We start from the raw sequence: 15,751 nt of genomic DNA on the forward strand, positions 1-15,751 counted from the left end.
GAGTAAACATCACATTATCTTCTGGTACTCTGGAAGGGGAACTTTTGTTTTAATTTCCAACTGAAGAGACTGCAGCTCCTTCCTCCTTTAAATATCTAGAAAACACTGACATAAAGGCTTTCAACTTTAATCTGACTACTAGGACTAAGACCTGACTGGTAGTGCTAAAGTTACAGGTGTATCATATGAATCAGGTCCTATAGAAAAAAAAAAATCACCACTAATGCCAGTTAGTGTATCAATCTACAGCTGCTCTGACCCATTGTTGCTGAATAGTTGGGATTTTGTTCCTCCTTAGGAAATCTGTGCCAGCAGAAAAGTAAACAAGATCATCTGATTAAGACTAATCAAGAAAATCCCCACCTGTAGATTACAGTCACTGCCAGTCTAAAATGGTTCACAGCACACACATAAAAGCATTTGGAAATGAAACCATGCAGAAATACATTTTCTTTACCTGATCTCATCATATCATCAGATAGGAAAGGGGAAATATTTCATCTTAATCCATCCATCCATCCATGCAAAGGACCCATATCTATCTGCATGTCTGTCTAACCTCATAGTTTTATACTCCGGCTGGTCAGTGTGGTGTAAGCACACAATAAATAACCGCCCGGTGTCACTCAGCCCGAACGGCCTCATTCACTCGTTAATGTGGAATGTCTGGAATGGAAATCCATGTCAGTGTCAAAACCGGGAGAGATGACAGAGAGGGAAGTGTAGAGGAGATGGAAACATGAACAAGGAGACGAGGCTGATCAGCACAAGACAGGACAAGCGTATGGGCGGGGGGGTGTAAATGAACCAGAGGGGGCAAAACTGTGATGAGGAGAGGAGAAAATATGTTAGAAGACAGTGAAACAGTGTTTTGATGAAGGAATGGAAGAAATGGGGAGAGAGGGATGATAGAGAAGAAGACGTGGCTGATTATTGGAAAACAGGAAGATGTGTGGGAAGGGGCACGGCGACGGAGGGAGGAAAGAAAACAGGAAATAGGGTTGAAGGGAGAGATGGAAAAGGGAAGGAGGAGATAAGAAAAACATTAATGGGGAAAAGAGAAGAGAGAAACATGTTGGGAGAGCGGCAAAGAAGAGAAGGATTATGGGATGTAAAATGGGAAAAATCAGAAAAACAGCAGAAGATGTTGGGGGGGTGATGAAGAGGAAGAGATGAAGAGGGGAGGAAATAGAAAGTATACAAAAAGAGGATTAAAGATGATAAATGAGAAGGAAATGAAGTTTTAAAAGGAGGGAAATGTAAGATAAAAGATGGGAAAAATGAAAAGCTCAGGAAATAAAATGAGTGGAAGAAGGATGGAAGCAGAGAGAGAGCGGGAAGGAAGAGAAAGAGGAAAAGAAGGATGAAAATCTGAGGGGGGTGAGGCAGAGGAGGAAGAGAAAAAAAGCAGGAGGAGGAGGGGGAGGAGGGGGATGCCTGTCCTGTTATGGCAGAGCAGAATCGGAGTTGCTGGATTGCATCATCGCCGGATCAGCCTTCTATAAATAGGATGACGTCACCCCTCTGCTCTCGTTGCTCGCTCTCTGCCTCACCCCCCCCGTCCCGCCTCCTCCCTGTCTCACTCTCTAGTAACATTCCCAGTTGCGTCATGCGTCCCCGCCCCCCCCTTCGAGTGTCTTTATAACCGGAGGTGATGCAACGTAAAGGCCACAAGCGCAACTGTAGCCAACGAGTAGGAGGCGAACACAGAGCGAAGCGCGCAGCTGGAAGACGAGCTTTTGGTTTTCTCCGCCGCTCCAGTTCATCTGATCCGCTCACCCACAGCTTTTACAGGTAGGCTGGAGTTTTGTTTCCGGGAGGGGTTGGCGGGTGCTGGTGGGGGGGGAAACGGAGGTTTTTCTCCGAGAGAGAGAGAAGCGGTGGTGTCGCTGCTTGATCCCGGTGAGAAGCGGAGAAGTGTCGGTGCCTCCGTGCGCTCCGTCCCGGGACACTTTGCGAAAACTTCCACGCGTCTCTCTCTTGGGCTCAAATGTAAAATCGCGCATCTACTGGGAGCAGTTTGCACCACTGATTTATCCTAAAAGCTTTTAATTTCAGGCCGTGTATTCATAAAACTTTGGAGTTATTTCTGAGATCACTTTGATTCAAATCTGATCTGATGCAAGATTCAGTTTGAATTCTGACCGGATGCATTTTTTTTCAGGCTTTTTTTTTTGTAGCTTATTTACATTGATTTCAGGTTATTAAGGTTATAAAGACTTGGAGGTTTATTTAATTAAAAAAACAACCATATTAATAGTCTTATGATGAATATCTAATGTGTAATACATAATAACGAAACTGAAGGGAAAAGGGGGACATGGTTAAATATTTGTAGGTCTAAATATATTTATTTTTTAAAATACTTTTTGTATTATAAGATGGCATAGTTATTACAAACTACAAACTATATCAACAATAATTTCTTTGCAGTATTATCTATTATGGGAGAACCTATGATTTTAATATAAATGTGTTTGTTTTGGTTTTGTTCTCACAGCTGATATAAAGATCATCTTATCAGGCTGACTGTCATAATTCAGCACTTGTCATTTCTCTGTTTAGATAACAAACATCTCCAATTAATTATTCTTTTTTTATGGCACCTTTTCCATGAAGCAAATATTTGCTAACGTTTGGATGACTCTGGTATTTGAACCTGTCCTCATAATTTGTTTGTTCTCCAATGCTGACTTTGCTCCAAACTTTGGCTTTTCATCTAAGATCTGTATCTTTATTACTCAGCAAAAACAGAAATCCCTTTATTATGCATTTTATTGATTTATCTTCAGACCTTTAGTGCTGGGTCCACAGTGACTTTTTATCTTTAAGGACATGTTAGCTGAGACTTATTAACTCTGCACTCTTTTAAATTGTATTTAATGTTTCTGACCCCCCCCCCAAAAAAAAAACAAACAAAACTTTATGACTTCATAATTATGTGGTAATAACTCATGTCTTGTGTTTCCAGAATGATGCTTCAGCACTCGGGTCCTTCTCTGGCTGACATCAGCTGCTCCGCCTTGGTTCCCTGCCTCTCCCCTGCAGGCACACTCACCCTGGACGACTTCACCAACTTCACGCCCATCGTTAAAGAGGAGCTCCGGCTGGCAATCCAGACCAAGCGGCTCTCCAATGGGCTTAGTGCCGACATGAGCTCCGATGGCACCAGCTCGGACCGAGCCTATGAGCAAACTTCATGTGAGAGCAGAGCAAAGAGAGAGGTGAGGCAGAGGGGGAATTACAACACGTGTATATATGGACACTGTGTTTTCTGTAATGAGTGTATAGGGTTTTTTAAAATTTCCTAACAGTTTATATTTCTCCCTGGTTTGCAGTTCACTCCTGAGGAGCACGAGAGGAGGAAAAGGAGGAGAGAGAGAAACAAAATTGCTGCTGCCAAGTGCCGTAACAAGAAGAAGGAAAAGACCGAATCCTTGCAGAAGGTACTTTTTGACTTCAGTCAGATCGTAGCTTTCTGCACACTCACAGTTATGATTTGCTGTGAGAAGTTGCTCATGTATTTTGGTGATTAACAATCCCCTTGTTGCATTCTTCTCTGCAGGAGTCTGAGAAGCTCGAGAGCATCAACGCCGAACTGAAAGCTCAGATTGAGGAGCTGAAGCAGCAGAAGCAGCAGCTGGTCTACATGCTCAACCTGCACCGGCCGACGTGCATCGTCCGAGCCCAGAACGGCCAAACACCCGAGGACGAGCGAAACCTTTTCATCCAGCACATCAAGGAGAGCACCTTACAGCTCCACAACCTCACTTCCTCCACTTCCACTTCCACCTCCTCATCCACATCCACGTCCACGGTAGCACCCCTTAGCGGAGGACTTCTGACCCTCGACCACGTTCAGTGCCCCAGTCACCTATGATAGACCACGGTGTTATCAAGGACTTGCAATTCTTCCGTCTCCTGCTGCTAATGTAACGTTGACTGTTTTAGCGGCAGGTGGAGTTGCCACATAGACTTATGACCTGAGAATGAAACACCACCCATGACTCCTCACACTCATCCTCCGTCCATAATGCTGCTAGAGAGAGAAAGAGAGAGAGAGAGAGAGTGGTATAAAGTGACCTCAGCACCTCCCACTCCCTGAACCGTAGCTGCTGATTGGACAGGGGTGACAAATGATGGACAGCACTTTGATATGCGTTATGTTTCTTTCTTTCTAAATTATAAACAGTCAGGGCCAAGAACAGACGTTAAAGCACTAAAACTTCAGATTTTTTTTTCCTAGTATAGTTAATGTCAGATTTTTTTTTTTGTTTTTTGTACCAAAGTCTGATTTCAAGGTGATCAAGGCACATCATTTAAGTGTTCACTTGTAGAGTAAGTAGGTTCAGATTGAGCGTGTGAGTGTGTACAGATGCAAGTCACTGACTTTAAAAAGAAGCTGTTTCTGTTCAGCGTATGGAAACAATTACATATTTATTAAATGACTACTGTATGATATGATATTGCTGTTTTAACCCTGTCTGCTTGTCCTGTATACAGCGTGAATTACTAAAACTGCTGCTGCTACTAACCACTCAGGACCTACATAGGCTGTAGACATCAGTTTAATTATATTTAATGAGAGTGAACTTGTGCAAAAGTGTGAGTACACGTCAGGTTCTTTGCTGTGAGTGTAGCAGACACAAAAGGGAAACGTACTTCACAGGCAGGGTTTGTAGTTCTGCCTGATACAAAAAACAGTGTAATGGAGTGTATATGTAAGTGTCTTTTCTTAAGAATTCAACGTTTTCTGGCAGGTGAAATTGTCCAGTGTACATTTTATTTATCACTGTGTTCTCTCTTAAAGCAAATGGGATTCATATTCTGTTTATTTTTTTTTCTGAACACGTTCTGTGACGATGAAGCTACATGAGTGTTATTTTACACGTGTCTTTTCTACCTAATATCTTGTATAATGTATTGGCCGCATATTAACTCTGTGCTGCTGTATGTAAACACCGAATGCCTCCTTTGGTCTCAACAGAGCAAAACTAAAGTTATTTTTTTAAAAAAATGTATTTATTGATAACATTTCGTCTGGATGTTGTGTTCACTGGATATCATTAGCTAGGTATCAGAAAGCGCTGCATCGGTTTATTTGTCGGTTTACTCTTCCGCTCACGCACACAGTCATGAAGTTATGCAAGCTAGCCAAATAGCTGTCCTCACTTCCACACCCTTTTCCATTCCCTGACCTTTAAAGTTTAGTCAGTTAATAGCTCAATGAGGATGTGGTTTATTGTGCAAACAGAAACTCGAGAAGCATAATCAGTGCTGTTTATATTTTACTGACAGCAAAATAAAACCAAGTGTTACATCAGAAGCTCTTTATTCCTGAGCGACACGCTAACACGCTAACCTCTGATTCAGGTACCCGCTCACTGGAACCTCCGGAAACTCCAAAGTAGAAACCACCGAGCTAAGGATGAGCTGTGCACTAGAGTAAGATGATTTTGCAGACTGAAGTTGTATTCCTTTGGTAGAAGAAGCTTTAAATTGTTGTATGTGTTGTGTGAGAGTCACACTGTTAGAGGGATGCAGGCGTCTTTGTGTTTTTGCCACCCGTGGTCCCAGTGCTGGTCATTACTATTAGCCACTCAGCGTATGTATTCATATTGTGCCTATTTCTACTACAGAGGACTTTTTCTCTCTACAGCTGTGTTATAGCAAACATGAATAAAGGATGTCAGGAACAACTGCACTGCTACGGTCACTGTGTAACTACTTCTGTCTCTGTGATACGTTTTGAATTTGATACTTTGATAATTAAAGATATGAACTGAAGATGATCTGTCATACGTCTTTTCTGGAAATGGATTAGCAGTCTTGACATTTACTGCTGTGAAAAAGTATTTGCCCCATTCCTGAATTCAGATTTTTGGTCATGGTCATATTTATCCTGACCCCTCCCCTCCTCCCACTCATTTAAACATCACATTATGCACACGTAGGTTCTTGGGGGAGGGGGGCTCGTGCTGCAGTGAGTAGGGCCACCTCCATGGCTCTGCTCGCTGCGTGATGTCCCACTCCTCCTTTTTAATTGCATCATACAGTTCACAACACATCATAGTACATATAGGGCCTTGGGGGGACAGGTGTGTCACACAGTGGTTAGTGGGTGGCACTGCTGAGGTGGCCCCACTTGTCCATTCACTGCTGCCTGCTCCTCAGTTTTATTTACATTTTAGACATTGAGGGCCTTGGGGGGGCACTGTGGATGGGCGCTGTTATTCAGTGCTCATATTACATCTGTCCCTCCAATTTTAATAGCAGTATAGTCTTCACACAGCCATACACATTCTTTTCAATACATACACCCACATCACCCCCCACACACTGGGAGTGGGAGGAGGGGGCGGGCCTGTCTTCTCACACCCCAGTTTCATGCACCCCGCCTGGGGTGGGGACTGGCTCGTTGTTCGGGGCTGGGTTGCCGCTGGCTCTGTGCTGGTAGCCGCTCTCCCAGACTAGGTGTCCATGTATGTTACGCGTGTGTACATGAGTGTGTGACTGGTGCGTGTGGATGTGGGTGTGTGTGTGTGTGTGTGTGTGTGTGTGCGTGTGTGTGCATGAGTGAATGACTGGTGTGTCTGGATGTGCGTGTGTGTGTGTGTGTGTGTGTGTGTGTGCGTGCATTCATGTGTGGGGCTGCTCGTCGCCTCTGGCTCTCTGGACTCTCTGCACGCGGTTGCCATCAGGATGTGTGGCCTCAGGTCTTCTGAGCTCCTGGGCTGTGGATGGCCTGGGTCCCCTGAGTCCTTCCCTATTCGCCTCTGGATCGCGGGGGGCATGGTTGCAGTTTCTTGTCCTCATTATTGAGTACCTTGCATGACAGAGGCGCATACACACACATTACTGCAAACAATAAAATTGTGTGTGTGTGTGTGTGTGTGTATGTGCATGTGTGTGTGTGTGTGTGTGTGTGTGTGTGTGTGTGTGTGTATGGATGTGTTCAATTTTTTTTCTTTCTTCCTTTTGCCCCCCCCCTTGTTCTTGCCCCTTCCTTGTTGCCTGTCAGACTTGGCATAAATAACTAAATAAAAAGATAAATAAATAAAAATACAGACATTAACAAGAATAGCCTATAAAAAACTTATAGAGCTGTTCTTGTAAAAGCAAATATGTTTGGTACATCAGTGCGTTCGGATCATCATTCCGATTGTGAAAAATGCCGGACATGACAGGCTAAAAAAACAAACAAAAAAAAAAACAAACTTCATTTTGCTTTTTTTGAGCCATTCAGAGGAGGACCTGCTGGTGTGTTTGGTGTGTGGTGTGGCCGGTCATTGTCCTTCAGGATTCATGGTTCCATCAATTACAGCAAGTTGTCCTGAAGCAGCGAAGCAGCCCCTGACCATCACACCACCATGTTTGGCTGTTGGTATGATGTTCTTTTCATGAAATGCTGTGTTAGCTTTATGGCAGATGTAACAGATGGACTCAAACTTTCCAAAAAGTTCAGCTTCTGTCTCATCAGTCCACAGAATCTCTTCCCAGAAGACTCGGGGCTCATCGAGATGTTTTCTTTTTGCAGATGTGAGACGAGCCTTTGTGTTCTCGTTGGTCAGCAGTGGTTTTCTCCTTGGAGCTCTCCCGTGGAGGCCATTTTTGCCCAGTCTCTTTCTGATTGCTGAATCATGAACTCTGACCCTAACTCAGGTAAGTGAGGCCTGCAGCTCTGTAGATCACATTGTGGGTTCCTTTGGGACCTTCTGGATGAGTCATCGATGCTCTTGGAATAATTTTGGTAGGCTGGGAAGGTTGGGAATGTCTCTCACTGTGGTTCACTGGAGTCCCAAAGCCTTAGAAATGTCTTTGTCACCATTTCCAGACCGACTGATGTCCATGACTTTATTTTTCTTTAGATCACGGCACGATCTGCTGCTTTTTCAGAGCTTTAAGCCTGCTTCACTTTGTGAGACAGGTTCAATTTAAGCGATCAGGACTGGGTGTGGCTAATGAAACTGAACTCAGCTTTCCAAAAAATGTGGCTAATTACAATTAATTTGTGATTTAACGAGGTGGGATCCTTACTTTTGCCTATCGGGTAAGTTTAGATTATTATTGATTTACTTTGTCTAATTTTTAAATTTGTTTGATGATGTGAAACATGGAAGCATGAGAAATATGCAGAAAATATTTAAAACATTGATATTACATAATAATACCAGATAGAGATTAATCAAACTGCAGCAATGATCTTAGAAATACAGCTAAGCTCCACGAAGCTCAGCGGAGGAGGGCTGGGTCGCTGCTTCCTTATAATAATTTTAAATTAAATTACAATATTTCCACAATGATGCCAGTGCACAAAAGCTGTGATGGTGCATTGATAACAGTAAGTAATGAGCAGAAATGTTAGTGCCTCGCTGTTCGCTGTTGGGACTGTGCAACATCTTACAGACTTTCAGCACTTATGAGGACGCGCGCCGTCTGATGCAACGTATTGAAAAACAAATGTTTTTGATGCTTATCATCAATAATCTCCACTTTCTGACAGTGCAGCTGACTGGTCATTTCCCATTGCAATGTTGCTTTGGATTGCATCAGATCTGCTTTGAAACAATGCTTGTCATTTTGTAGCCATTACCCCAGTCGCATACATCTCATGTTCCACGTGTATAAAATGACAACAACAAAACTAACAAAACTCATGTTTGATCTTTAGACAAACAGGCTGAAACTGTTCAAACCCTCTGCAGCTGTGGGCTTCACAGTTACAACATCACCATTCCTGACTCGTGTCATTAAAGGATGTATAGTGTGTTGTGAAATAAGCTTACATTCCCAGATAAAGACCAGGAAGCTGCCGCGCTTCTGGAACATTGTGTTTTTTTTTCCATAAGTGGAATAGTTTCACAACATAAAAGTTTACTTACAAAATTCCTGCATGTGAGCACAGAGTAGCTGTGCTTCTGCAGGAGTGCAGGACAAGCCTGATCATGTCGAGGCAGAGAGTGGGGGGAGGAAACGCTGCTGTGCCAGTCTTGTTAGATATGACTGGATGTTTGTTATCTGTCCAACGAGGCCCTGACATGCAGCTCAAACAATAACAAACCCGCCCAATCAGACCACTGGCCAATCACTACCAGATCCCAGGAAATATGTGCAACATCATATCATACACGGTAACCAAGCGTATTCAAACACTTGGCAGTTTGCGGAGCGTGCAAAATCAAATATGTTTGTTCCTTTTCTCTTTGTGTTTGCATTCAGGAATTACAGGAAGTTGTATCTAAGTTGCAACATTCAGTTTAACCTTTGAAAAGCAGCTTTCGAAGCAAACATACTGTGAAAACTCCACGGCTCATCCGGAATGAGCCTCAGATTTCTCTGCTTAAACGTGACAGACGTGTTCTCAACAATCCCGCTGAACTGAAAACCTGTGGACAGGAAATTATGTAATTACATAAGAAGCTTCTTGCCTCCAAGCATTGAACCTCACCCTCCTGCATCAGGGCGGTGAAACCCACAATGAAAATAACTTGATCCATGTCTGCCCGCCTGAGATCTCTCTGATATGGTTCGACCCCACCTATCTGTCACTGAAAGTGGATGAAAACACTCAGGTATGCAAGCGCCGTCTGATACTGCGTACCTGTTATCATGAGTTTCATATTTCCAGCAGGAAGATCTGAGGCTTTCCGATAAACCACCTGAACCCAGAGAGTGCCTTGTGTTTAGCTTTTACTCTGTCTTTAAAAATGTAGTTTCCCATTGTTATCTGTTATCTTAATTCAGGAAGAGTCAACAACGGATATTTTCTGAAGAATTCTGTGGGTAAGATTCTCATAATCCAAGTGTGAGAAAAATGGGTGGAGCACCATTTTACTGTGGGGAATGTTTCAACCTGCCCATCGCACTAATTTACGTAACAGGCAAATTAATTGCAGCTCATAATAAACCAAGAATAACATTCCCGCTATCCACAGGTTTCTTCCCACTCTGTTTCCACAACTCTGTCGTTGCATTATATTTTATTAATCCAACTGAATGCTGAAAGACAAAGAAAACAAACAAAGCTAGTCATTCAGACCAAGACTCAAAAGGTCAGCTAGTGCTTGTGTAACTCTAACTTACACTTTAAGAGGGGGAAAACGAACCTGTTGGATGTGGAGCTGCAGGGCAATATTTGCTGTCACGTGTCACATATTCACGGCTGTTTGCAACAGATCCTTTTTTTTTTTTTAGTCGTTAAAGTGATGAAATAACGACCTTGCTTCCGGGTGCAAGAGCCTACTGAACTGGATGAAGCCCTCATCTTTTTTAAGGTGCTGCAGTGTTTTGTCTCTTGACCCCAAAAAGACTCAGTTGGCATCCTCCAGCTTTTTATTAGCACCATTCGTGTGCAGCACCTCTTTAAAAACTCACAGTGCACTGCAGCCGTACGTGTGGAGTCCTGGACACCAGATATTTGAGCCCTTCGGTGTGGCTATAAAGCTCATGTTCGGGACTTATTCACAGTAAATAATCCAAACTTTGCACCAGTATATTAATTTCTGACCTCATGTTATTCCTTTCACGTTAACTAGTAGTGACTTCATGGATTTCTTTACAAATAAAATTTTAGACATTAGAGAAAAAATTATTCATAACCATCTCAAAGATTATTCTTCATGTTCGGCTGCTTTCAGCACTGCTGGTATTTGTTTAGACTCTTTTGCTCCAGTTGATCTTTCAGAGTTAACTTCAATAGTTACTTCCTCCAAACCAGCAACATGTTTGTTAGATCCCATTCCTACTAGACTGTTCAAAGAAGTCTTTCCAATTATTGATGCTTCAGTCTTAAAAATGATCAATCAGTCTTTATTAGTTGGCTATGTACCACAGACCTTCAAGGTGGCTGTAATTAAACCTCTGCTTAAAAAGCCATCACTTGACCAGCTGTCTTAGCTAATTATAGGCCAATCTCCAACCTTCCTTTTCTCTCAAAGATTCTTGAAAGAGTAGTTGTAAAACAGCTAACTGATCATCTGCAGAGGAACGGTTTATTTGAAGAGTTTCAGTCAGGTTTCAGAATTCATCACAGTACAGAAACAGCATTAGTGAAGGTTACAAATGATCTTCTTAGAGCCTCTGACAGTGGACTCATCTCTGTTCTTGTCCTGTTGGACCTCAGTGCAGCTTTTGATACTGTTGACCATAACATTTTATTACAGAGATTAGAGCTTGCTATAGGTATTAAAGGTACTGCACTGCAGTGGTTTGAATCATATTTATCTAATAGACTCCAGTTTGTTCATGTAAATGGGGAGTCTTCTTCACACACTAAGGTTAATTATGGAGTTCCACAGGGTTCTGTGCTAGGACCAATTTTATTTACATTATACATGCTTCCCTTAGGCAGTATTATTAGAAAGCACTGCATCAATTTTCATTGTTATGCAGATGATACTCAGCTTTACCTATCAATGAAGCCAGATGACACACATCAATTAGTTAAACTGCAGGAATGTCTTAAAGATATTAAGGCCTGGATGACCTCTAATTTCCTGCTTCTAAATTCAGATAAAACTGAAATTCTTGTTCTCGGCCCCACAAATCTTAGAAACATGGTGTCTAACCAGATACTTACTCTGGATGGCATTACTTTGGCCTCCAGTAACACTGTGAGAAATCTTGGAGTCATTTTTGACCAGGATATGTCCTTCAATGCACATATTAACCCCTTAACTGGCAGCAAAAAAATCACCTGACAAAAACTACATAACGCCTTCTGGTTATTATTGGCTCTGAAAAACCCATTTCATAGCCTATTAATCGGCTGCGTCTGGTCCGCGGGCCGAATGAAGTGCATTTATATGGCAGGCTAGACCCGCCCATTTTGACTGACACCTCATTCGGCCAATAATGTTAAGAAATGGGTTTCCCAGAGCCAATAATACTCAGAGGGCGTCACGTAGCTTTGTCAGGTGATTTGGTGCAGCCAGTTACATGATTGGCCGAATGACGTGTCAATAAAAATGGGAGGGTCTAGCCTGCCATATAAAAGGGACTACAAACGGCCCGTCACCGGGCCCTTGCCAGTTAAGGGGTTAAACAAATATGTAGGACCGCTTTTTTGCATTTGCGCAATATTTCTAAAATTAGAAACATCCTTTCTCAGAGTGATGCTGAAAAGCTCATTCATGCATTTATTACTTCTAGGCTGGATTATTGTAATTCATTATTATCAGGCTGTCCTAAAAGCTCCCTGAAAAGCCTTCAGCTGATCCAAAATGCTGCAGCTAGAGTACTGACAGGGACTAGAAAGAGAGAGCAGATTTCTCCCATATTGGCTTCTCTTCATTGGCTCCCTGTTAAATCTAGAATAGAATTTAAAATTCTTCTCCTCACATACAAGGTCTTGAATAATCAGGCCCCATCTTATCTCAAAGACCTCATAGTACCATATCACCCCAACAGAGCACTTCGCTCTCAGACTGCTGGCTTACTTGTGGTTCCTAGGATACATAAGAGTAGAATGGGAGGCAGAGCCTTCAGCTTTCAGGCCCCTCTTCTGTGGAACCAGCTCCCAGCTTGGATTCGGGAGACAGACACCCTCTCTATTTTTAAGATTAGGCTGAAAACTTTCCTTTATGATCAAGCTTATAGTTAGGGCTGGATCAGGTGACCCTGAACCCTCCCTTAGTTATGCTGCTATAGGCCTAGGCTGCTGGGGGGTTCACATAATGCACTGTTTCTTCTCATTCACCTTATTTACTTTGTTTATACTCCACTCTGCATTTAATCATTAATTGATATTAATCTCTGGCTCTCTTCCACAGCATGTCTTTCTCTCCCCTCAGCCCAACCGGTCGCGGCAGATGACCCCCCCTCCCTGAGCCTGGTTCTGCTGGAGGTTTCTTCCTGTTAAAGGGAGTTTTTCCTTCCCACTGTCGCCAAGTGCTGCTCATAGGGGGTCGTTTTGACTGTTGGGTTTTCTCTGTATTATTGTAGGGTCTTTACCCACAATACAAAGCGCCTTGAGGCGACAGTTTGTTGTGGTTTGGCGCTATATAAATAAAATTGAATTGAATTGAATTGAATTGAATTGAATTGAATTGAATTGAATTGAATTGAATTGAATTGAATTGAATTGAATTGAATGTTGTCGGTGGGATCCTCTCAGACATTTCTTGGCTGGAGTTTAGTCCAATTTTTGATGTGTTCTTCCTGCCACGTGATGCTGTTTGTGTTTGAACATCAGGGACCCTCAAGAGAACAATTTATCCCCGATTCCACAGTTTCCTCACAGATATGTCAACTCGTCCACGTTCACTAACACTGAACATTACTCGTATTGTTTTCCATCTTTGTTGACATTCAAAGTTCACGAGCCCATCGGGATCTTGTTGGGCGTGAGTTATCCAAACAGAAATAAGAGCGGGGTCAGCTTCAGCTAAATACAATCCGAATAAAATCAATTATAGCAGATTTAAAATATTATTAACAGGGCAAATTTAACCAGTGACAATAATGAAAATTAGTATGATAGTTGTGCAGAGGAGGGATAGTGGATATATTGGACACGGGATGCTGAGGATGGAGCTGCCAGGCAGGAGGAAAAGAGGAAGACCTCAGAGAAGATTCGTGGATGTGGTGATGGAGAACGTGCAGAGGGGGTGGGACAGAGGAGGATACCAGAGATGGAGGCAGATGATCTGATGTGGTGACCCCTAAAGGGAGCAGCTGAAAGAAGAAGAAAAATGATTAATCTGAAATGGGGCCGCGCCCCCGAACGTTCCTGTTTGTTATTGTTTCTGTGCCCTACCCTCCCTCTCTCTCAAAGGTATCAGCCAGGCAGCTGCTGCCAACACTCAACAAGGCCTTCTCCAAGCCGCTGACCTCGTTATCATAAAAATTTATATTTGTGGTAGTGGTCCTTGCTAATGAGAGAGTACCCGTCATACAGAGCATCAGAGGACCGGATCACAGGGCTGTGGTAACTGAACCACAGAGAAACCTTACTTTCATCATCTTCATCACATAAAGGGATTACTTCAGATTGGCTCAAGTTTCTCTCCTCCTTCATACGAAGAGAATATAAAAACGTTAATGTCTGCTTATTCAGAGGTGAGCCAAGGTTCAGCTGTCTTCAGCTGCGGGCTGTAATTAATAGGTTCCACGGGAATGTCAGGAGCACAAACATCAGCAGGGAGAACATCACCTGACACCTGACGAAGGAGTTTGTAATGCAAATGTGACTCGCTCTTTGTTTTTGAGATACCCTGCTGCAGTGGGAACCATTCAGCCTGTCTTTTTGTGCCCTCGTAATTATAGAAATAAAGATTTTTATGAATGCACAGCTTCACAGTTTGCCGACCATTAGAATAGGTTTTCCAAGGGTAGCCCTGTAAGCTGAATAGGCAGAGTTCACCCTCACTGATTTCTGATGCACACCCGGTCATCTTCATTTTGTCCTTGAATTCGGCCTGAAATATGACAGAAACTGCTCAGCTCCAAAAAGAGAATCGCAGCTACACCCAGTGAACATTAGAGGAGGAAAGAGTTCAAATTTGATTATTTGAAACAGCAAATGCAACAACTGTGCAAACAAACAAACAAACAAAAAGAACATAAATCAGGAATGGGGGAAATGATTTTCTCACAGCTATAAGTCTGAAAATACACTTCAGTGCAAACTTTCTGTCCTTCAGGCTGATTCTGACTCTGACTTCAAAAATCTACAATAAATGACGACTCGTCTTCTTAACAGGCGCCGCTCGTTTGACGCTGTGACCCAATAATCAGTGTGTTCGAATTTGAACTTCCTCCAAGTGCACTGCCTGAGCCTGCGGTGCCTGTGACTACGCTAAAGCTTCCATGTTGTTGCACGTGTCAGACAAGCTTTGACGCTGGAGAGTCGAGAACATCTCCGTCCTGAAATCAGAGCTGGAACATTCGACTCAGAATAAAGCAAACCTGAACAAAAACACTCCAGCCTGATGAGGACTGCTCAGCTTCAAACAATTCTGAGCTAATTAAGAAAGAAATTAATTAAAAATAAAAAAATAATTAAAATAAAGGCGACAAATAATCTATAACTTTCACAGCACCGACCTTTATTTATTCTTTAAAAATTATTCTTTTAAAGCCTCTTTTAAAAAGTGGGAAGTACATGTTTCAACACACCAAGTACTGCGAAAACAGCGAACAGTACAGTACAGGTTACTCTGTGCTTCCTTCCAGGGTCAAAAGGTGACTGCACATTAAGTCATTCCAGAAGGAATTAAATCATTAAGTTTAATCTCACTGGTTAATAACCCGGATGTTTCCAGGTGCTTTACTTGTAGTTTGCAGTGAAAACGTGACATCCTGAGGCCGAGATCTCAACCACTGGTTGCTTGTTTTGAGCACATCTCATGAGATGTTGGCTAATATGGGGCCAGATTACACACACAGACACACACACACACACACACACACACACACACACACACACACACACACACAGAGGAAGGAAGGGGGGGGCGGAGTGAATTTAGAGGAAAGATGTTTTTAAATGTGGGGGAAACTGAAGCAACTGAGTCACAAGCGCATGAAAGACGCCTGATGAAACAGCAGTGTCATAATCGGTGTAGTAATGTCAAAAGGTCAGATTAAGACTAAAAGGTCATTAAGGCTAATCACATGTGGAGGCACCAGTTCTTGAGGTGGATCCCCAGAAGTTCAGGGTATTCACTGCTCTAATCATTACGACTGCTCACTTAGTCTTAGAGGAACACGAGTGCACTGAGCAAACGGAAAATGTGGCATCCAAACTGCC

The 15,751-nt window shown here is 42.8% G+C and overlaps 1 protein-coding gene across 1 annotated transcript; it reads left to right on the plus strand.

The window, feature by feature from the left end:
* The first annotated feature begins 1,647 nt into the window (after positions 1-1,647).
* On the plus strand, positions 1,648-5,021 carry atf3 (activating transcription factor 3). Its single transcript, XM_030722115.1, has 4 exons — positions 1,648-1,794; positions 2,972-3,224; positions 3,339-3,446; positions 3,566-5,021. The coding sequence occupies exons 1-4, from the start codon at positions 1,655-1,657 to the stop codon at positions 3,878-3,880; spliced, it is 816 nt and encodes a 271-aa protein (XP_030577975.1). The 5' UTR covers positions 1,648-1,654; the 3' UTR covers positions 3,881-5,021.
* The last annotated feature ends 10,730 nt before the right edge of the window (positions 5,022-15,751 follow it).

This window comes from Archocentrus centrarchus, chromosome 24, assembly GCF_007364275.1.
Source record: "Archocentrus centrarchus isolate MPI-CPG fArcCen1 chromosome 24, fArcCen1, whole genome shotgun sequence".
Taxonomy (NCBI): Eukaryota; Metazoa; Chordata; class Actinopteri; order Cichliformes; family Cichlidae; genus Archocentrus; species Archocentrus centrarchus.